The 24,749-nt window shown below is 34.4% G+C and overlaps 1 protein-coding gene across 1 annotated transcript in view; it reads right to left on the bottom strand.

Moving 5' to 3' along the window:
• Positions 1-24,749, bottom strand: part of GRIK2 (glutamate ionotropic receptor kainate type subunit 2) — a 1,069,280-nt gene that overhangs the window by 255,948 nt on the left and 788,583 nt on the right. The window contains 2 exon segments of the mRNA XM_049092419.1: positions 302-409; positions 3,082-3,225. Coding sequence (XP_048948376.1) covers positions 302-409; positions 3,082-3,225 — 252 coding nt within the window.

Here is a 24,749-nt window from a genome sequence, read left to right as displayed (position 1 = left end):
TATAAATACTTTTAATTACTATATTAAATCTTAAAGCTAATAAAAATTATATGCATTTCAAAGTATAAGAAAAATTTGATGAGAAAATAAAATATTTAGTTGTCTTAAGACACTTTTTATCCTTGAATACTAATTCTCAATTATTATATTCAATATAATGAATCGAATATGTATTTTTAAGAGTTATTCGATAAAGTCAAATGCCCATGAAATGTGACTACAAAAGGGAATATTTCCCTATTCCTTCATTAGGATTTTTTTCACTTAATAATAAAGTAAATAGGTTGAATGACTCAAGTACCTTTTCCAAACCTTCTTCCTTGAGGCTGATCACATCCAAATCAAAATCTGTTCGTAAGCCATTGGTTTTGTTGAAAGTTATTCTGCCTGTGAGACCTTCCCAGTGTGCCTGTAGGAAACGAACAAACAAATAAATAAATACAATGGGTTAACATATAAGTAAAGGAAGATAAAACATTTTTTCACACAAAAAAATAGGAAACACTATTTTCATTACTTCTCATAAATTGGTATCACTACTGATTTTTAAAACATTATTTTCCTCTTATGAGCTTTGGAGGATTTTTGTCTACAGACTCTGTTTTAGTCCCAGTATAAAACCTATTATAAATTTTTCATTTTAAATAATGATTTTCTGTGTATAACTTTTTATGAGAGATTTGAAGATTGTTCTAACTAGCAAACCTCCTTTGGCAAACTGAGAATAATTTTGTCACTTATTATAATACATGAGATAGTGAATATCTCACTGGAGACTCCAAATAGAATTACTGTTATAAAGTACCACTCCTAAATTCATACTAATATGAACATAAGCTTATTTTATTACAGAGAAAGAAACTGAATTTAGGAAAACCTATGTTATACAACTTCAATTATACACTTTCCTCTTAGAATAATTAACTTATTACTTTATTTTTCCCTTAAGCAAGACCGGGAGAAATATATCAAAATTACTTCATGTCAAGCTATACTTCCTGTAAAAGAGGCCTTTCACATAGAAGGAAGTGAAAATATAATAATCTAATTACATAATGGGTTCAGTCCATCACAGGTGAGCAAATTTCCGAATTTTTTTTAATAAAAAGTTTTCTCATTCTGCTGGCTATATACAAAAAATAATGTTTTCCATTATTTGCCATTTGGAAGTAGCTTGGAAAAATATTTACATGTGAAAATTCTAAGTAGTGTAACATATACTCACAGCTATTAATGTTTGAAAGAATATATACCAAGATCCAAAGAAATAAAACCAAATAGGTTATAGGTAACATTTCAAGAAGGGATACAAATGGTATCATTATTACTACATTTCTTAGCCTCCATGTATTTCTATAGTTATGTATAGGGATTCTAAAACAGTTCTAGGCTAAAAAATTGCAAATAAAACAGAAACAGTTATAATACTTATCTATATACATATTTTAAGACTTCATCACTGAGTTGAAATACTTGTTAAGTGGTTTCCAATATGGAAGAAAAAATATTTTTAACCCAACATTCCCCAAAGAAAATAATTTTAGGTGATTAACAAAAATGCATACTAGTACAAAAATAGACAATACGATTAACAAGTACAGAAATAAAACTAAAAAATAGTTTAAAAAAATGATCTGAGGTAAAGGCAGCATAAAGAAATGTTCATCAGGTAAGAATGCGTAACTAATAAAAGGCAACCACAAATTTAATTCTGAACTTCCTAGCAACCAAAGCAATGAAGAAAATGTGATAGAAACACAATGTACAGGGCCCATAATTTAAGACCTACCAACTGCCCAGGAGAAGCTCAGCTTTTCCTGACACTGAATTCTGAGAAGAATGTCTCCCGTTGGTCCTCATAAAGAGGAGCACTGTGTGATGTAATGGACTAGGTCCTCGACAACACCTTACAATCAATACAATAGTGAGTTTCACACAACTGTTTCTTATAGGACAGTTTGACACACACCTCAATATTCAGATGCTGCATCCAGAATGCAATTCTTTAACCAACAAACCTATGCACTATGTTTGCAGCTCTTGGACGCTTAGTTTTAAAGCAGACATAAATGTAGAATGTGAAGTAAATAAATTAACTACATATGTTTCAGATGTGTTGTTTCACCTATCTGAGAATACATTAAAAATTACGTGTGGAAAATTCATGGGTATTCTTTGCCAAGAACCTGGAGATTCTTAATTATGACCCTATTTTCACTTTTCTTTTCAAGATGAATAATTTATTATATGATGAATTGATGATTTCTTTAAAGCCATTAAGGAAAATTTCGTATGGTAATAATCCCTGTGATTTTCCTAACAAATATTAAATTTTCATAGTTAACACTTTCATATAAAAACTGCTGTTATAATCAAATGAAATGTGTCCTAAGCTGACAGAGGGATTTCCTTCATGATAGGATAACTGGAAATAGTGTGTGTGCATTTGTGAGTATGATGTTTAGAATTTTACCCTTTTTCCCTCACTATGGGCATTCTTGGTCTATAACCATAACTGCTCTAATCAGAAATGATATATGGCCATAAGAATGACTGCATTATCAATATGAAGTAAACTGCACTTCTCTGAATCCAGGTAATTCTGTTTTATGTTAACTGCTAACATACTTAAAATAACTAGACATTATATTTAGGAACCACAGATCTAAATAACAATTCTTGTAAGACATGTAATTTAGTGGGGTGCAAATGGCATTCATGTTAAAAGTGGTTGCCTAAAATATAGGCATTCTTTACACTGCATCTCCACTTAAATGAAAAGAAATACACATAAAGATTCAGGAAGGTGAAAACTAACAATGTCGTAAATCATAAGTCAGAGATTTTCATCTGTTTACTAAACGCAATCAGATATTTTGAAAGATATCTGTTTATTTGTCATGCAATCCCCCCCCCCTTTTGTTCCACATCATTTAGTAAAAATGTTAATTTTGCTTGTATGGAGGAAATTTAATTCAAAAGATAAAAATAAAAGGTCACCTGTTAGGAAAACTGAAATAATCTCAATTCATTCACCTTGAGGACAAAAGAGACCAGGCATATGTGCTTCTCCTGACATACCTCTTTAATTAGGCTCATAAAACGGGTCCCGAAGCGCCAGGGTTTGTGTCTATTACACTGTAAGGAACTGACTGTCATCTGGGGAAACTGTTGGACGCCCACAGACACCACGTGCACGGCATCATACATTAGAGCAGCATCAGTCTGAAAGCCAAGAAAAAGGAAATATGGAGTCAATACAACAAGTGAAACCCATAGTAGGAGGTTTTGAAAGGGAGAAAGAAGGAAGGAGTGAGAGAAATATACACTCATTTTATTTTCATGTAGGTATTTCTGATGCTTTGTTTCTCTTAAATAAGATACTGTGATCAAATTACTACCTCAACTCTATTAGAATATTGGACCTACCCCCATCTCCCAAAGTAATAATCCAATTTCATATTGTCCTAGTATCCTTGTTGAAGTAGGAAATGTGTGAAGACATTCATTATTTCATTTTTTTGTCATCTCCTCTGGCTCTATTTGATTGTCTCACTACACAATATGCACACACACATATGCACACACACACAGGATAAGTGCAATTGGGAACATTTAGAATGGTTACATAAATTACACATTGCATATAAAAGTAAATAAACAATTTCCTTATACAGGAAGAACAAGAGATTTGAAAGGAGATTCACCTAAAAGGCTTAGATATAATCCACAATCTTTTTTCTTCAACTTAATTTTTCAAAAGGTTCAATCTCAGAAATGATGCTACAGTTTTGAATCTCCATACATGTATTAATCCCTTTTTAAGAAACTAAGCTTAGTCCCCTGTACTGTTTTCTTTTCCCCAAATTTCCATATGAATAAAGGTTCATTTTGTCTTCTCAAGTAAAACAAATATGAATTCTACTGTGTTTGCACCTGCTCAAAATGACTGACCACTTTAGAAGTTGATGATAAAAAATAAAATGTTTATAAGTCATAACCAACCAGAGGCTCAGTGACTGTCAACTGCTGTGTTAAATGGACCCTCACATTGTGTGTGACGGATCGATGCCAGGCTCACTACCTACAGAAGAGGACCACACCGACAGTACTGCTAGCAATGAACTTTGGGCCATCTGCTTGGCATGCTTCGGAATAAAAGCATATATTTCCTCTTCTCATTCACACAATTAGTGAGCTGTGAAATGAATTCCAAAATGAATAGGAACCCTGTAGATTATAGCGTTTGCCACAATACAATACAAAATGAGTACACACAGTAGCTTTCATGCAAATGGATCCTAAGGAGCTTTACCACAGAAAATGGAAGGCAGCTAAAGAGCACAATGCAATGACGGAACATAATAATAATGCCATTTTATAGTTCATAAATCTTTGGGGAATATAGCTCAGATTCATAACCTTCATTTTGTAAATACCAGCTGACTACTTTCTCATATGCTGATGGCTGCATAGTGGAACTGGAATCACAGAGTTGATACAGGCAGACATCATGAGCCTGAGGATTAGACTATTTGTCTTTGGCCTGAGGTAACATCAGAGGACATACCTTATATGCCACACAGGTGGTAGTAAAAACAGTTACCAAGATATGAAAGACACGTTTGATTTCAAAACAAAATGAATTTTTAAAAAAAATCACTGTTAACAAAGGTATAGAGCAATGAACACTCACACACTACTCGAGGGAAGATAAAGGGCAATTTTGCAATTTGCAGCACAAAAGAGCCTTAAAAACATCCATGTGCTTTTTAACCTAGTAATTTCTTTCTGAAATTTGCCCTAAGCAAATCAGAGAGAAGAACAAAAGCTACATACATGACTTATTTTTTAAAAAATACTGAATGTTCAAACCTAAGGAGACACAATAAAATTACAATGATATTTTTTACATAACTTCTAAAAACCACGTTTTGAAAAATACTCAGATGAGAAACTGCCTGTGATATGAGGTTAAGTGTAAAAATAGGTTATACAGAGCTGTATGTCCAGCATAAGCCATTATATATCTTTATAGGTACTTCATATGTGCTACTTAATTTATTTAATTCTCACAATAATGGTTTAATAAAAGCACTACTAATGTTCCCATTTTACAAATGATGAAACCAAGTTTGAGAGATGTTAAGTAACTAAGCCAAGCCACAGTTAACAAGTGGAGAGGCCTTAGACTCAAACAGCCTCTCTGCTCAGAGCTAGTATTCTTAAGCACAATACTAGATGTTATATCAACAACAGCACGATTCTTCTTTCAAAAAGAAGAAAATATCCTAAAATGAAACCAATGATTATTCTTGAAAGTTAATAATTATGGAATTTAATTTTTTTCTTTTTATTTTCTATAGTTTCTTTAAAACTTTGCTAAATGTCATTCAATAGTTCTCAAGATGAAAATTTGTATCTATTTCCACAAAATAACTAAAATAATATAAATATGATATTACTACTACCCTGCCATGATTTACTGAATTGCATGGTCTTATATGACTTATATGAAAATCCTAGAATAGTATCTTACTTAAAATGACAATACTAAGAAAGAATCTTGCCAAATTAAGAGTTTGAAAAATTGTTTTTGGTATATAGTTTCAGCATCAAGATCAGAGGACACACTAGTTGGTAATAAAACAAAACTATTTGAGATCTGTAATCTTACATGAAATTATAAAAGAAAGATAATATTTATTAAATAGAAGATAAATACTAGAGAAAAAGTATTGTAAGTCATTAAAAAGTTGCTGATCACATTACTTCCTGAATTTCCAGTTTAAAATATGTTGATTTATGAAAAGTGATACAGAGAACTTCTGAAACTACTCTCTGATAATTTCATCAGTTTAGAGTGTTATCTTTGTCCTACTTTTAGACTAGTTGTTCCATGTAATAATATGGAGTTATTTACCATTAAAACTTGCTATCCTGTCGGACTCAGCTTTACTATCTTCTTTGCAAACTATACACAAGCAAATTCTTTTACCTTTGAAGAGTTGTGAGAAAACTGATGTTTCAAAAATGTTTTTCTTATTTTCACAAGAATGCATATGCTTGGGAATCCCTGGGTGGCTCAGTGGTTTAGCGCCTGCCTTCGGCCCAGGGCATGATCCTGGGGTCCCGGGATCAAGTCCCACATCGGGTTCCCTGCATGAAGCCTGCTTCTCCCTCTGTGTCTCTGCCTCTCTGTGTGTGTCTCTCACAAATAAATAAATAAAATCTTTAAAAAAAAAAGAAGGCATATGCTTGAAAGTCTGTCTTATACTACTAATAGTATTAGCTAACACTCATTTAGTATTTACTATGTATGAATCATTATCTTTAAATCATCCCCTTCAAATTCTTGTAACCATTATCCAGTTGGAAATCACTGAGTTGGTACCAAGTAGAAAATTGAGTCAGAGAATAGGTAAGTAACTGGCCTAAGCTCCTAGCATATAGAGGTAGGACTGGATTTGAATCCAGACAATGTATCAGGAGTTCACATCTTTCTCTCTGCTTTTTTGCTCAGAGCTCTACATTTAATAAAACAAAATAGTTTAAATGATTTTAAAGTTACGAAATACAAGAAATGTTGATGAGTACTTGAATGTATTAATCTACCTCATTTTTTTGATAAGTAGTAAATACATACCAAAAATTGGACTACATAGTAAGGAAATGTATAGATTGTGGAGAATGGACAAATATAAATTCAGAAAAAAATACATCTATGTATGAGATTGTGTCAATAATAGGTTAGGAAGTTAGGAACACTAACCTCGAATGATTTCATGAAAGAAGTAGATTTCTTCTATGCAGTGGCTGCTCAGGGGGTTCTCAAAAGGAAAAGGTCTTAGGAGTGTCTTTCAAGATCAGGCTTAAGGGGCATCTCTTACTCCCAACCCTAAACTGTAAAGATTGATTCAGCTGCTCTTGCTAAGTCTTCCACCCTCTCATATTGACTTTATAGTCCCTCGCCTTGACTTTCCTCTTGATGGAAAATAGGAGGGAAAAAAAGGGAGGGGTGGAAGAGAAGAGGAAACAAGTAGAAGAGGCATACAGGTTAACTGCTTAATCATTTTTATAATATTATTATTACTATCAAATTATATTGCATGCTTACAGAATACTACACAACTGAGTCAGTTTCTTTACCTGCGTTGTATCATTTAATTCTACCAAGACCATATGTTTTAGGTGATATTACTATTATGGTTTTAGAAAGAAGGAAACTGAAGCTTAGCAAGGTCAAAGTAATTTTCTCAAGGTCTCATCACCTTGAAAAAGAAGACTCGGAAAACAAGATTCAGGCAGAGCTTGGCTCTTTGAATTACTACCCAAACTATCATAACAAGTCTCTGGCAGAAATAAGACTTAGAAACAAGACTCAGGCAAGCCCTAATTCTTACACTCACTGTCTGAACTATCATACCCAACTACCTCTCTTAAGCCTATTCCTTTTTTTTTTTTTTTTTTTTTTTTAAGATTTTACCTATTTATTCATGAGAGACACAGAGAGAGGGGCAGAGACACAGGCAGAGGGAGAAACAGGCTCCATGCAGGGAGCCTGATGTGGGACTCGATCCCCGGTCTCCAGGATCATACCCTGGGCTGAAGGCGGCGCTAAACCGCTGAGCCACCTGGGCTGCCGTCTTAAGCCTATTCGTACCACAACTATGAAAGGCAATAGAGGATAAAGTGATAGCATCAGGTCTCCTATCTTTGGAGGCTCTGCTGAACACCAGACAATTATGTCCTTAGGTCCCAAAGAGAGTATGTTTCTGAGCTCAGATGCAAACAAATGTTCCTTTGGCTCCCAAGTAAGATTTTCTTTTTTTCTTTTACAGCATAGCTGCCTCCAAAGAAAGCTTCAGGATTAAACATAACTGCAATTTCACCTATTAAATTAAAAATGAACATGTATACAATTTGGTTATTAAAATCCAGAGGAAGGAGTTAGATACACTTGTAGTCATTCACATCCTAAACTACAAAGACAAAAGCTAAGCAGAGAAAAGAAAATCAGCAATGAAGATAAAATAGTCTGTCCTCTTTTCTCCTTTAAGAATAATTACTCGCTATATATAAATGGATCTCACTTATCGGAAAGCTAAACTATCTCTTCACCCTGGGAATACAGGGCAAAGCGCAGAGTAGGTAGGTACAACAGATCTAAGAAATCCTATGCTTCACTGTTAGCTCAAGTGTCTATCGATAGTAGTAATAGGAGCACACTTGAGACACTTCATCGGACCACCCTGCAGTTGGGACTTTATTTTTCCTTCCAAAATAAGTTAGTTAACCTACAAAGAACGTCTGTCAGCCAAAAACTTGCTTTGCAAATCTTTAAAATTGTGCGATGTAGTCTTACATATTTCAATAAAACTGTAGTGATCTAAATGGGTGGTTTGAAAAGATCTTAAGAAGTACCTCCGCATACATTTTAAATATGCAATAACCATCTCACTAATTCATTGCCTGGTTTATCTTAAATCTAGTCTAATTACTTTCAGGCATGGAGTGTGTATGGGGAATGCAGGTGAAAGAGTGACAAGTGGCTAATTTTTATGGCTGAGCTATTGCCACAGAAATTGGTTTAGTCACCCAGTATGATTCCATCTATCTCAAGTAACCTCAAGCCTGATGAGATGGTTCAAGTATTGAAAGAACAGATTATATTTCTTTTATGCTCTGGAAAAGTCCACTATGCATTTTTAAATAATAGCAGAATCAGAGGAATTAGACACTCTCCAAAGTTTCACATAACAAAAATTACCATTGTTTGATATTTTTTATTTTATATGTATAATTGAAACATTTCCCAATATATATAAAAGCAGGAATAATCATAGATTCTGTGAAAGGTCAAAACATTTCTATATATTTAGATTTCATTTACAGAAGCATTTAGTACTAAGCAGTTTTACCAAGCATGTTCATGTTGACTGCATGTGTTATTTCTGTTTTTGATCACTATAATCACCATCATTAAACATCTCCTTTGTAAAGTTCTGAGAGAGATAGGAGTTACAAAAATTTAAACAGAGCTTTTATTTATATGAAGCAAATAGCTAGAAATGAACAATTCTGAACTACATATAAACTTATGAAGGAATATTGGTACATAGAATCTCTCAGAAATACTAAAGATCTCTCAGGAAAAAAAAAAGCTATCCAAAGTATTTATTTTTCTTTCCAATGAGAAGAGCGTTTCTCTTCTCAGGTAGTGTGGGTTTTGGGTACCTCCCACTGAATTTTCACTCGGGGAACATGGCACATAACTTTTGCAATTTATTTTTTCTATTATGCCAAGAAGAGTTACATTTGTGACAGTGTCATTCTGCTTAAGCCCTTTTTCCATTTTGGGCTCTTGGTCTGGGTTCCAAATACACAGAAGGTTGTATGTAATGACTAACATTTAAATGTAATCACTCTTAAGAGTGATGTGATATATGTTTGAATCTTGATTTAGTGATAATCTCATGGGTACAAATGTATGTCAAAACTCATAAAATTGTAAAATTTAAATATGGAAAGATTATAGTATGTCAATTTTACTCCAGCACAGCTATCTAAAATTAAAGAGTGATCATGCATTTTTTGGAAAGATAGTTCTTAGATTTCATTTTATTCTAGAAATATCTAGAATCCTCCCAAACTAAGCATCACTGATCTGTATCTTCTTTCTTCATTGCACATTCTAGTTTTAATAAAACTGTTTATGCTTCCTCACTCTTTTTCTTTCCTACTAGACCATTAGCAACTTTAGGGTAATAACCATGCTTATCTTTGTAATGTCCTGCACAGTACTCCATACATTGCCATGCCCATAGTATGTGTACAAAAGCATTTTTCAATAAATTGACAAATTCAACCCAAAAGTTCATTGGAACTGTAAAAGAAACAGGTATTAGGAAGCTCTGAATAACAATCACACTTTGCCACCTAGCTAGAATGTATTACCTCCCAGAGGTACAGTGAACCAAATCTGCCAGCAGCTCAGACCTGGGAGGAATGTGAGTGCAGCCTCTGTCCCGCTTCTAAATGAATTTATAGTAACAGATCCGTGAACACATTTATCTTTCCATTAAATAAGTGCAGGCGGGTCCCCTCTGAGATCTGAACGCTAGCTGGCAGGTGGCAGATCCATTCTGGAATTCCTATGTCTCAGATTTTGCTCATTTCTGAATTCCCATCTGAAGTATAGTACACAGCACAAAGAGCAGCATGTCTAACTAATGGAATTTAACCTTATGAATTCTGGCTCTTTCATTGACTTGATCCTTTACCTAAAACAAATAATGAAAAAAATTAAATCCCCTTTGCCTTGTTTCCACATTTTGTAATTGAACATAAAAAATGATGATCCGCCCTACGTTGTCCTTGTTAGAAAAATCACTTTTAAAAACCAGAGAGTTCCAGGAGAAAAACAGTTACAAATATTATTCTTCAATTAAAAAGGTATGGATATTAAGGGCAGTGGGGAAAGGGTAGATTCTGACCTCTGGAGCTCCCTTGTGCAATCAGCACAAGCCTAAATGGGACAGAGAATCATCCACCCCTTTGAGCAAGGGTGAGGATCACACATGGAAGGCAGGCTGGTGTTCACTCATTCAGCTGGCACATTACACCCAGCACTCTGCCCGGCTCAGAGCAGGTGCGCAGTGGCTGCTAACTGAACTGAGGGGACTAAAGAAGAAATGCCCTCAGACCCAGTCGGGAGCCAATTGTCAGAGACAATTCTCCCAGTTACACTGCAGCTGCCATCATGCTTTCTCTGTTGCCGGCTCTTTGTACTACTCTGAAACAGAGTTCTTTACCAGCAGCTGCGTGGACCGCACAGACTGCATGAGATAATACATTAAAGCAGTGTGCACAGTCTCTGGCACATGGTGCATAGGCAGGTGTTAGGCGATGAGGATGATGATCACCAGAAGAGTGGTAATCTCTTCAAGATGGATATGATCCAAAACAAGGAACTGGTTTAGAAAGTATAATGTTTCAACCCTTCTGTACCCACTGTTACCCTAAATGAGGGAACAGAATTCATGCTGTTCAAGAAGGCAGACCAAGTTCTGAAAGGGAAAGGAGCAAGAAGGAGATTATCATACAACAACAATGTGATCCCTATACAATGTGATGTGTATACAATGCCACGATTCAAAGCTAAAAAACAAAACAAACAAAAAACTATAAAAAAGGGACGCCTGGGTGGCTCAGAGGTTGAGCGTCTGCCTTTGGCTCAGGGAGTGATCCTGGAGTCCCAAGATCCAGTCCCACATCAGGTTCCCTGCAGGGAGTCTGCTTCTCCCTCCGCCTATGTCACTGCCTCTCTCCTGTGTCTCTCATGAATAAATAAATAAAATATTTTTTTAAAAAACTATTTAAAAGCTCTACATATACACATGTTACCTGACAAATTTAGAATTTAAGAATAAATATAAGGAATTTAAGACTAGATATATTAGAATATATAGAAATAGAGAAATATAATAGAATTTAAGAATAAATATAAATGGCAATGTATTATAGTATCTTGTATTTATTAGTAAAGGAAGGGCTAATGTTGGACAGATATACTGCAGATAAATCTGCCTTGTATTTTTTCTTGTTTTCAGGTTCTTCATCAGTAAGAAGAGGGGCTGGAACCACTTGGATTTTAAGGTGTTTTGTGGTTTACATTAATATTCCTAGGAAACTTAGATTTCACTCCAATTTTATTTTGGCCTTTGTAATACAATCATAATCTTAATTTATCTATCTTCTTCCCATAATTCTGTATGCTTTATGTGCTTGTTTGATAAACTTTAGTATCAACATTTCGTATGAATTAATAAATAAGGGAAATCAAAAGTCACTTTTTTTATCCATTGTCTGTGTTCCATACTCTACCCAATTACTGTATGGCCCAATAGAATCTTCTAATACTTGTATTATATTTTATTTGTTGTTTTAACTTCATTGCTAAAGTATCCATCCATCTTAAAACCCACCCTGGCTTCCCAGTACTCTGCAGAGGAAAACTAAAACCCTTTGTCTCTGATCCAAATTCATTCACTAAGATCCCAAGATTTTATCTTCTTTTGTGTCCTCTTACACAGTAAAAATATGGATATGCCTATACTTTACATTTTTTAGCTGACCAGAGAGATTTCTCTATTGTAGATTATTTGAAAAGGAGATGTCAAAAACTGCATGATGAAAGATCTTTAAAATGAATATGAATTTTTGTAGCTACCTGTATGGCATTCAGCACCCATGAAAGCTAAAAAGGAGAAGATATAAAAAAGGAGAAGATATAAAAAAGAAAAGGGAAAAGAACAGAATGGGTCTCAGCTTCACCATCAAATTGATGAGTTAGAGAATTCAAGTTTCAGCAATCTTCTGAAGATGAAGTGAAGAAGAAAGCACTGGGTGATAGTGTTGCTGAGATTCAGAAAGAAATGGGTCTGGGCCAGGATTAATTCCATGGAACTGTAAAAGATTATTAATATTAATATCTAATAATATTAATATTAATAATAATATCTAAATAATTATTAATTAACAGATTGATTTGTTTGATGTCCTTGTGAATTTGTGAATTTGAATAAATATCTATGTCTCTTCAAACCAATGCTCTCTGGCTTAAGCTAAAAGCTACCCCAAAGAGGTAGTTAGTTAACCTATTTTGAATAGCAACTAGTAAAATACAATCTAAAATGTGATCTATGCTAATTTTGACAGTAAGAGTTTTCATTGGCCTTTTATGTTTATATTATTCAATTTTAGGTTTTTAATTTTGTAAGAACCCTTGCTAAATGACATTTTTCTTAATAACACTCAACAAAATAATTTTACAAATGATAATATTTTCCTGTAAGCTTTTAGAGTGTTATATGGTCTGAAATTCAGTCCATGGAATTTTAACAATTGTGAAAGCTTTAGGAGATAACTATTTTGCATTATTTCCAAGAATTACGTATTTACCATGAATATTTCTACATAATTTCCTTTCTTTCCTACATATATCTTTAAAATGCACCATTTCCCAAGCAGAAAATCCTATTTGTTTTTACTACCACACTTACTAAATTCCTTTGAACATCTATATACAAATTCCAGGATGTTTAGATGTTTCTCAAACACCATGTAGAGAAACTCTCCACTTCTTAAATATAAATGATTAGAGGAATCTGTGAAGCAGGTTAGAAAATGCCAACAGGTTTTCAATTAAAAGTTTCATTTAACTAATGTAATTATTCTTAGCTAATTAAATTTTTTCAACTAAGATCAGTCCTTTGAGATATCTCATTCTCTTTTAAAATGTTCCATGAAGCTCTTACTAACGTCCATGAAGAACGCTGTATTGATGGGATTGTTAATGAACTCTCTAGCAACAATGCACTAGCCTTAATAATTTAGGCCCTGTTAAATCTCGGCTGCTTTTTACTACATTTGGAACTACTATTGATCTAGAGAAGAGTCAATATCAAGTGGAAGTATCCTTTGTCCTTCCAGCAAGGCTCCAATATATCCAATTATTTTGATATTTGGGCTCAAATTGGCTTCTTGTACTTAAAAATTTATATTCATCAATATTGTTTATATTTTCTCTTTTTGATATAATAAATTAAAATTGATTTCCTTGTTGTTAACAAACTGATTATTTCTAAATTGAGATCTAGAAATAAGAAAACCAAAAATACACCAGAAATTTGGGTTCATGAGTTTAAATGTTCATGTGAATACTAATTCCAAATGCCTATAAAAATTGAGGACAATGGGGATCCCTGGGTGGCTCAGCAGTTTGGCGCCTGCCTTCCGCCCAGGGCGTGATCCTGTGGTCCCGGGATCAAGTCCCGCATCAGGCTCCCTGCATGGAGCCTGCTTCTCCCTCTGCCTGTGTCTCTGTCTCTGTCTCTCTCTCTCTCTCTGTGTCTCTCATTATACATAAATAAAATATTTTTTAAAAAATTGAGAACCTAAAACTTCATATATCATTTACCCAAGCCAAAAGTCAAATTAGATCTATTTTAAGCATGACTTGAAGAATAGTGAAGAAATTAATGAAGACATTTCTGGAAAAATAAAACAATAAATATGGAAATAAATCATATTAATATATATACTTTATAACTTCTCATGTTCTTATTGAGTTTTTTTTGTATTGTTCTTATTACTCTATAAAAAATTGTAACAGTTACTATTCATAGAAATGTGAAAAAATAAAATTTTCATAGAAAGCTAATGGGACTTAGTGCCTAATTTTGTTACATTAGTCATTATGGGAAGTCATCTTGTCTTTCTTAGCATAATTTCCTCATCTTTAAAATAAATATAATAGTAATCTACCTCATAGAGTTGTAAGGATAGAATTGGATAAATTTACAAAAGTGTGAACTATAAAGCTTTTTATGTCATAATTTATAGGGAAGAGTGAGACTCCCAAGTATGTTAGCGATTCATAATATGAATTTAGATGAGACAAAATCATTAAGGAAAATAATAGGGACTGATTTGCATACTCATATTTTGCAGTGTATCGTAGGTCCCTAATTTGAAGACTTCCCATCTCTTCACTATTTTAGTTAACATGATTATTTTCTACATTGAAAATACATTGATTTAAATAATTATTATTTTAGTACCATGAAGAAATGCCTTTGTTTACTTATTCTTAGGTCTCTTGAATCTATTTTCCCCTATGAACATATACTCTCCTAATTGTCTTTTTTCATTTGTCTCTAAGTGATTTAGAGTTTGATTCACTCATTCATTCAACAGCATTGATTAATGTTATTATCGCATTACAGACATCGAACACAATTATAAGCCTGAGCAATAAAACTGAGAAATCAAAGATAATTTAGATCTTTGAGATATTCATAGTAGGTGAGTGGAACAAACAAGTAGACCAAAATTCTTAATAATTCTCTTTGCAGACCAGTATGGGGGTATCTAGTTTTGTCTGCAATAGTACCTACTATCTTAGAAAGTAGTCATTGTTTGAAAGAGTTCTCTATTAACATCCATAGCTTCAAAAAACAAAGCAGTGGGAAAAAGCTAAGAAAACAAAAGTTGGAAAGAATGGTGGAATCAAGGGAAAAGGTCAATCAGAATTCTCACAAGGTTTTTTTAAGATTATACTTTGTTCACATTCTGAAATTCCTAACATCTCCTTTCAGACATTAGAATATGCTTGTTTTTTTATAGGATAAATATTAAAAGATTTCCCTAACATTGAGTCTTTATATATCATGTCAAATTAGGACTCATCTAAGTGGAAGACTAAAAGAATAACATGGAACTGAAGACCAAAAATAAGATTCTGATTAAGTTATGTGAAATTTGATGAAATCTATTGTTTTGCCTCCTCAACATCTCTTCTTTTGAAGCAGAACCTCTTCCCCTGGAGTCCATTCCTTGCCCCAATATCTTAGCTTCAGGTGTTCCAGACCTGGTAACAACCACTGCTTCAGGCACAGGTAAGTGACAAGGCTTTTTAAGGGAGCCATTTGGGAAAAAGGTGCATTCTTTGCCCTGGAGTTCTGTACCGGTGGTATAAACCTTGATGCTGTCTCTGCACTGTTGTCTGAGAATGAAGCCAATATTAATTAAAGAGGAGGTGAGAAATGTAGAGGAATCTATTTATAACTTTCTTTGTATACCTGAATCCAAAGATATCTGAAGACAGATTATCCTGTACATTACAAGCTAAAAGGCCAATGTGCTTTCTCTTTGCTATTAACTAAAAAGAGTTTTAGACAACTGGAATTGAAAGAATCATGAATAATATAGCCTTAGGCTTTGGTTTGCCTCAGGGCAAAATGAGGCTATTATTTTTTACTTCCTCATGGACCTGGGATATACATCAAAAAAATAAGAAAATGGAGGTAAAAAGCATGCAATATACAATTATACATACAAAAATACTAAAAAGATATGTTATATTAAATAAATTCACCAAATATATAATTATTATCTCTAATTATTAAGACTCTTAATTCTTTGTAGAAAAACATTCAATACTGTAGGAAATTTTTTAGATAACTACCAAGATATCTGTATATTTTTGTCAATTGGTTCCACATATAAAAGAACAAAATGGGGCAACTGTGATATGATACAGAAGTATACACTAGGGACGCCTGGGTGGCTCAGAGGTTTAGCGCCTGCCTTTGGCTCAGGGCAGGATCCTGGAGTTTGGGATTGAGTCCCACATTGGGTTCCCTGCATGGGGCCTGCTTCTCTCTCTACCTGTGTTTCTGCCTGTCTCTTTCTGTGTCCCTATGAATAAATAAATAAAATATTTTTAAAAAGTATACATACACTATGCCTGCCAATATGCATGGATCAAAATTTTGTCTGAATCAACACTACCCTTCCTACTGTGAATTACACAGGTTGAAGAACAATCAGAATGTGAACTGAAGCAAAAAGCTGTAATGGTACACTGCTGTGAACATTATTAAGGAAGAAATCATAGAGGACTCTAAAACCAAATGCAAACTAATACTCTACAATGCCCTTTTAGTCAGCAGGTTAATAGACTGACATCAAAATTGGAAATGACTGATTAAGCAGTATCAGTTAACTCTTGACATTTACACTTTTGAGTTTTATACTTGATCAAACAAATTATAAATCACAAACGAAGACATAAAAAACTTTCATTACAACATTTTTTTTTTACTTAATCCTATGCCATTCAGGAAATTAATTCAAAATAGGCAAAGAGCAGGAGGTGAGGGTGATGTAACTTTACTCAGGAGAGAAAATAGTTTGATAATCTTCATCTGCTGGATTTGACAACAGAACAGCTGCAGCTAAAGGAAGAATGGAGGGTGGTGATACATGGCAGGGACTCAGGGAAACGCCAGAAGGAATAGCAATTCCACGGAGAAATTAGCAGCAAGAGTATGTTAGAAATGTTTTAAAAGGCATAGAGGAAAAAAATGATCACCAGAAGAAACAAAAAGAAGTTTGAGAAATAATGAGGCAATATTCTTTTCTTGTTCATTAAAACATATACCTTTGATAAAATTTGTGAAAGAAGAAAGGAAGAAAGAAGAAAGAAAGAAAGAAAAGAAAGAAAGAAAGAAAGAAAGAAAGAAAGAAAGAAAGAAAGAAAGAGAAGAAAGAAAGAAAGAAAGAAAGAAAGAAAGAAAGAGAAAGAAAGAAAGAAAGAAAGAAAGAAAGAAAGAAAGAAAGAAAGAAAGAAAGAAAGAAAGAAAGAAAGAAAAAAGAAAGAAGGAAGGAAGGAAGGAAGGAAGGAAGGAAGGAAGGAAGGAAGGAAGGAAGGAAGGAAGGGAGGGAAATTAATTCAAATTAAAAGACAATCAGAAGTTGTTCAACTTAATCTTTGACCTTTTTGCTTATGAGCTACATTTGGGGGTCTCATAGACAGGAGTCTTGTAAAGTATACTTTGACACATCTTATTAATGACACCTGAGTTTGTCCAAGGAATCTTGGTACAAGGCTGTCCACTTGAATAGACTCCTGTGTCTCCAGAGTTCAGGGCATCAGATGATATTTTTTCTGCTACTTTGCATTCCTGGTACTAACCCCCTTCATTGCTCTCTTACATAGCTGTATATCCTTCATGTATTCTCTTCTCTTTCTCTCTGCTTACAAAGGGGCCCTAAGGAATATTCACATTTGGTTGCATTTTAAAGGGAAACCTACTGCAAATATAAGTATCATTTTATGTTAAATGCTGAACAAAATTCAACACATTTTATACTTAGGCATTTGCACCTACTTTTGTTCCCAAGGAAACCAGTACAAAGGTTTTTGCACATATCCATCACGTAAAGAAAAGAGTTTACTTTCATTTCATTATTCCTTGAAATTAGCTGTATCAAAAGGAATATCCTTGACCAAAAGTTAAGATATGAAAAACCAGAGAAACAAACACATCAGCTATACTTTAGCCTATCAGATCTGTTTTAACTATATGAATAATATTGCCCCCCCCACACACACACATACACTTTTTTTTTTAATCAGAAAGAAAATAAATATTTCACAAAGAAGTTATCTGGTCAAAAGTTTGCTTTCTATAACACCTACCACATGGCGCAGTGGTGGAAACTTTATGATATGTATTTTTTAATTTTCTTTAGCAATCTAATAATGTAAGTAATAGCTCTCAAGAAGCTGAGGTTCAAATCAACCCAGTAAAGGACACATCTGAGGTCTCAACCCAAGCTTATCAAATTTCAAAGATTCTATTTTTTTTCTGCTAACCATGATAATGTATGCTAACATAAATCACTGCCACATACAACACTGCTATACACAACTACTATATACAACATAAGTTAGGCATCTATTTTAGAGATTAGCTCTACACATGTTAAGATAAGTGCTCTTTGAAACAAAGATCATTGAGGGGCACCTGGGTGGTCCAGTCCATTAAGCTTCTACTTTGGCTCAGGTCATGATCCTAGGGGGTCCGGGGATCAAGCCCAGTGTTGGGCTCCCTGCTCAGTGGGAAGTCTGCCTCTCCCTCTTCCACTGCCCCTCCCCCTGCTTGTGCTTTCTCTCACACTCTCTCTCTAATAAATAATCTTGTTAAAACATTTTTTAGAAATGTTTTTTAGAAATGAAAGACAGCTTTCGTTTTTTGATGACATGCATTCACTTTCCTGATCCAGAGGTGAAAGAGAATCAGTAAAATTTCTAAGTAAGAGAAATCATAATTTCCTCACCAGAGGTAAGTCAGTAATGGCATGCTAACATCCCTAGTTGGATACTAGAAACAATTGGTACAACTATTCTGGAGAACAATCTGGAAATATGTGGCAAGGACAAACTTGGACACACTAATTTTACTTGGAGAATTTATTACATGGAAATAAAAAGACAAGTGTACATAGATGTATATACAAATATGTGCAGTATAATGTGGTTTATATTTTTTAAAATATAACCTAGCAGTTCCTCATAAAGTTAAGCAGTTTATGTTATATTTATATAACTGAATATATTGTAACACTATTAAATTATTGTCCAGAAGGATATTTATTGACATGTAAAGATGAATTAAAATTTATATACTCACATTACAAAATAATATATTCCTATTATAATAGTACAGCATTACATCCAGTAAAATATTTTAGAATCCACCATCTGTGCTCCAAACTTCCTAAGAGGTAATTATTCTCAACAACATAGATCTAAAAAGATACATACACATAGATATTGTGTTTATTTTTATTGTTTTAATCAAAAGTATGATATACTACAATTTGCTTAAGAAAAAATAAAACCTCAGGAATATACCCTTTCAAGTTAGTATTAATAGACCCACCTCACTTTTAACAACTGAATAAATTTCAATTATGAAGTTTTTTAAGATATACATTGTTTTCGGTATAAAACAGAATGTAGATTATGCCCCTAGTATTAACTTAAATATATCTATAGTTGCCTAAATTCATAAATACATACAGAGAGAGAAATACTGGGATTATAGAAAAGTTTACCTTTCTTCTATGTTTTTATATTGTATGAGAATACTCCTTTAGGTTGAAGAAAAGGCCACAGTTATAATTCTTTAGCATAACATAAAAATAAATCAAGCACAATTTCACTTATGCTGGATATTTAAGAATTATGTGTTGTGCTTATAAACAGCAGAATTAATGGTCCAAAAGCAAATTTGAATTTCGAATTAAAAGTAGTTGTTTCTTTTGAATTCTAGGTAATACTCACTGTTTACCTGAGTCACTTCTAATTCCCCTGAAGTTAAACTACAAATTTTCCAGTTTCTCATATGTAAACCCAACCAGAAGTAAGAGTCAGGCCACAAGATTAAAGGTGAGTTAAAAGAGAGGCCTAGATGGCATATTGGTCTGAAAACAGCCCCTTTGGGATGTCTACACCTGCCACGGCATCTCCTGCATCAGAGGACATAGAGAATTATTTTCTAAACATGGTCATCAAAAGGAAAAAGTGATTAATCAAGCAGTATCTTAAAGCTTTTCTACAAGCATTGTTCCATTCATTAACATGGTGTCTACTTCCTGCAAATGAAGCCCTGAGCTATTAAATAAAATTACAGCAGCGCTCACTTAAGAAGGGGAAAGGCATTCGAAAAGGCAGTAATATGCTTGCTTTCTGTCTTGAGCACAGTTAGCAGGCAGCTCAGTTCTAGAGGATGACACTCCCAAGAAGTCATTTGGTTTTAAAGACATGCTGTATTTACCTAAAACACAGTTTGACAATTACATGTCATGATTAGATGTTTTCAAACAGAGTTGTTTTATGTATCTTATATATACCCCACTTTATTATAAAAAAAAGAATTTGAGGTAAGCATAGCAGATCTTATTCTTTGAACTGTAGGCTAGAGAAATCCAAAATGTGTTCATTCATGTCAAACACGACTCTGAGGGAGGTTTAAACTATTTCAGGAACTGTTGAGGATGTCATTTTAATACCCTCAATGTGGTATCAATCGTTAGCCACAACAGTTAGAAAAAATATTCATGAGAAATTATTAGAAATATGTAATTAATGATACGGCTGTTTCATTTTAAAAAAATCTATTAAATATTAAGATTAATTTTCTCAATCTTTAAAAGAAAGTTCTCGAATCATGAGCAGTTATTATAAGCATAAATGGAATAAATACATGAAGTATATCAAGCAAATATTGTTCTAATGATGCCAGTCCTTGTTTATCACTTTCTTAAATAATTTCTTCATGTTAAGCATATTTTAAATGGATATTTGGCTCCTTATTCTAATCAATGCACCTTTAAAACATGTTTTAAACAAGAAATGTTTAATTTAAATTTCAATAGGATTAAATGTATGTACATATCCACAAATTAATTTTAAAATTTAGCCTTTATTAGTGATGCCAAAAAAAAAATTTCATAAAAATGACTCATACCATTTTTTTTGAGAAACTAAATTTCAGCAGATGCATAGGAAAATCCAAATTTGCCATGTTCCTAATTTCCAAATTAAGGGTCGTTTAATTATATGTGCCCAAATTAACTTCCTTTAAAGATAGTGCCTGACATTTCTACAGATTTTCAAGAATAGGTTACAACTTTAATTTTTGCTTTGTGGAAAGAGAAAACACTTCCCGAAGGACACAGTATCTTGTGTTGTTTTCTTATGCCCTCTCTAGGTAGCATATCAGATCTCTGCCTCTGCGTTAGGCTAATTAACTTCAAGACTACCCCAGGTAGCTCTTGCAAAAGAGGCAGTAAATGTACTCTCTAAAATTGAAATGCAACTGGATCATTTCACTGTTCTTCCTAGAAAAAAATACCAACCCTTAAAAATCCAATTTGATGTGCCCAACTGCTGTCAGCATTTGTATTTAGATAGTAGTACATTAACATATACATAACATCATTTAGATTCAGAAAGAAATCCAAAATCGACACAAATAAATAGCACACATATAATCCATAATGAGCTACCCCATGCTAGGCACTGTGCTAACGCCAGAGACAAAAATAGAAGCAAGATGGTAGTGCCTGTCTGTATAGACTTTATACCCAGTAATTGAAGATGCAGTAAAAATAAGATGTATTCCATGCTAAAATTGAAATGGGGGGACAGGGTGCTATAGCAGCCACATACAAGAAACCCTAATTTAAATTGGGTGACTGAGAGAAGGCTTTCAGAAGAAAGTGATATTGACACTAAGGTGGTGGAAAAGTCATTCAGGTGAAGAGGGAAAAGGATGTACTATAGCTCAGAAATGAGAGAAGAGCAAGACAGTTTTGAGGAAACCGAAGAGAATTCCCTATGGCTGAAGCACCATGAGGGTGAGGGTTTGTAGAGATAATGAAAAGATAGAGTTATTGGAAAAAATATCAGAAAACTGAGGATTTTGTCAGCTATGCCCATGAATACAGACGTTATCTACGGGCTAAGGGGAAGCCATTAAAGTGCTTTCAAAGGAGGCACAAGATCAGATCTACTTCCAGAAAGGACTACTCTTATGAGTGTGGAGAATGGCTTGCACTTTGGTGCAAAACTGGGGACAAGGCGAACTTCAGACTTGTTAAAATAATCCCAGTGAGTGATGACAGTTGTTTAGTGGAATATATTAAGAACAGGGAGAAAAAATGGACAAATATTGGAGGAAGCATTTACAAGTAGATCAGTGATTTGGGGAGAAATAAAGGTAGTGGTGACAAACAGCAAGGGGGCTACAGTACCTCAGGTTTGTCATTATTTGGGCTAATGAGAGGATGGTCATGATATTCACAGAGATAAAATAATGTAGATTAATGCTATAAAAATATGCCTTTAATTACTCTTTATTTTTGTACTTTACTTTTCTTCAGAGCACTTATCACATACAAAGTATCATTATCCTCCCCCTACTTTAGAACATAATCTCCAGGTGTATAGAGACTTTACCTATACCCCCATCAGTAGACAAGAGGTTCCAGGAGGGAAGATGATGCTATGTTTGAGGTATCTCTGAAATTTACAAGTAGAAGTGTCTGGTGGATGAGCTGAATGTATGACTTCATGTCTTAGGAGACAGGAGTGGGCCAGGGATATTAAGTTGGAAATTATTAGCTCAGGGAGAAGGATTGACGCAGAGGTTAAATGACACCCAGGAGTAAGGGTAGAATGAAAAGATAGCCAACATATAAAGACTGACAGGGAGACGACCACAAGAGGGAGATCACGAATATAGAGAACCAGGAGACTGTGGTGTCAGAAATACCAAGGCACAGGAATCAGTTTCTTTTTTTTGTTTTGTTTTGTTTTTGTTTTTTAATTTTCTGAATTTGTGTTGACCTTCCTTAAAGGCAAATGTTTAACTGTCCCACTGTCAAATCAAACAAACAAAAAATCCATGAGTTTTTGCTCTTCAACTTAGTTAACTGTCCAAATGATGGTTCTACCTGAATACTAGCAGCAATTAGGACTGGTTATATAATTTGCAGGGCCCAGTGAAAAAGAAAAATGCATCCCTTCTATTCAAATACAGTTAAGAATTTCAAGATGGCAACAGCATAGCGTTAACATGAGCATGGGTCCTTTCTAAGCATGGGATCCTGTGTTACTACATAAGTCACATGCCCATGAAGGCAGCCCTGCATACAACCTTGATCTTTCAGTTTCAACCAGTTTTTTTTTTTATTTTTTTTAATTTATGATAGTCACAGAGAGAGAGAGAGAGAGAGAGAGAGAGAGAGAGAGAGGCAGAGACACAGGCAGAGGAAGAAGCAGGCTCCATGCACCGGGAGCCTGACGTGGGGTCTCCAGGATCACGCCCTGGGCCAAAGGCAGGCGCCAAACCACTGCGCCACCCGAGGGATCCCCATGTTTCAACCAGTTTTAAATCAATTAAGGAAGAATACTATTTCATCTTTACTTAAATCTTGAGTAAAAAAGGGAAAAGAATTCCCTCCGGTTACTTTAAAGTTAATAAGCAGCATAGGAATATAGCTCCATTAAAAGGGAACTGATTTGAGTATAAAACACAGGTGATTTTGACTGTTTGAATAAATTGAACATGATTATAAGATGGTAACTTCCTTACATTGAGGCAAAAGAGAAGGGAAAAGAAAAATGTTTATCTTCTGGGATACCAAAGCATTTATAACATATCCAAGCTGCCAGGTAATGTGGTTGTGTCATCAGATAACTGGCAATGAGCAAATAGCAGGCAGTGAGTAAATAAGGCCAATATTCCACTTCTAGAAACCTCCAACTCGGAGTCATTTTCAGGATAGAGTGAATTAGGACAATTACACCAGCCCAGAGCTTTGGTGCTGGGGGAATCATTCAGTTGTTAAAAACAAATCCTGCAACTCCAATGTTCTTACCACACTGTCACCGAATCAAAGCAGTAGGGAGAGCCCCTTTGATTTTCTGCCAAGACCCTCGATCTGTACATTGTCCTTTTGTCATTACTTGTGCCTCTGGAGGATGGCCTTGATGTTCTTTGAAACATTATTTCATTTGTACATGAGCGTCTCCAAGGAGCACCCAGCATGATTTGTCCTGGCACTGTAGCTTCTTGCAGACAGCCCTGGGATTTGTACCTGCTGCTGACACTGCCCAGTCTGACTCTAGGAGATGCACAGTTAAAAGCAAGCTCTTTATGTCTGATAATTCAGTCATAATGAAATTTCTCAGCCAAATGATTACCCAAATAAGAAGAGCAGAATGTATTGAAAACATTATACTTTGATGGTGACTTTAGTTTGCTTCTAGATTAACCTCACGGGTGTCTGAAACTAACCCATATGACATTTCTACTTTGTGGCTGAATATTAACTGGACAAGAAAGTTGTAATTAGCATCTTGATTTGGACAAACTTCAAATCCTGTCAAGGCATGTACCTAATGACACCATTTTAAACTAAGTCATTTATCAAACTAGACCAGGGAAATGCTGGGCCTGTCACCCTGAATACCCAGATTCAGAGGCAAATAGGATCCTAAGTCATCCCCTCTAATTCTGAGGAAGATTAGGAGGCACCTAATTAAAAAAGGAAATGGGGACATTATGGTAAAATGTGATTAAGTAAAACCTTTGCATCTAGTTTTGTTAAAAATATAACACGGAAATATCCCGGCCAGAAAAGCTTTTACTATGAGGATGAGGAAAGGCAAAAGCTTAAGGTCATATTCTAGTGAATGATTTTACAAGATAGAAGTTTGCTGCTACAATATGGAGTTCTGCAGTAGTCAGGAAAGGAATATCGCAGAGCGACTGGGGATACAAGGAGTGAAACCAACAGGAATGGAGCATGTGCGCTCTCAGGAA

This window comes from Canis lupus, chromosome 12, assembly GCF_003254725.2.
Source record: "Canis lupus dingo isolate Sandy chromosome 12, ASM325472v2, whole genome shotgun sequence".
NCBI lineage: Eukaryota > Metazoa > Chordata > Mammalia > Carnivora > Canidae > Canis > Canis lupus.
Note: the sequence above shows the minus strand (reverse complement) of the source record. Positions and strands in the feature narration are given on the sequence as shown.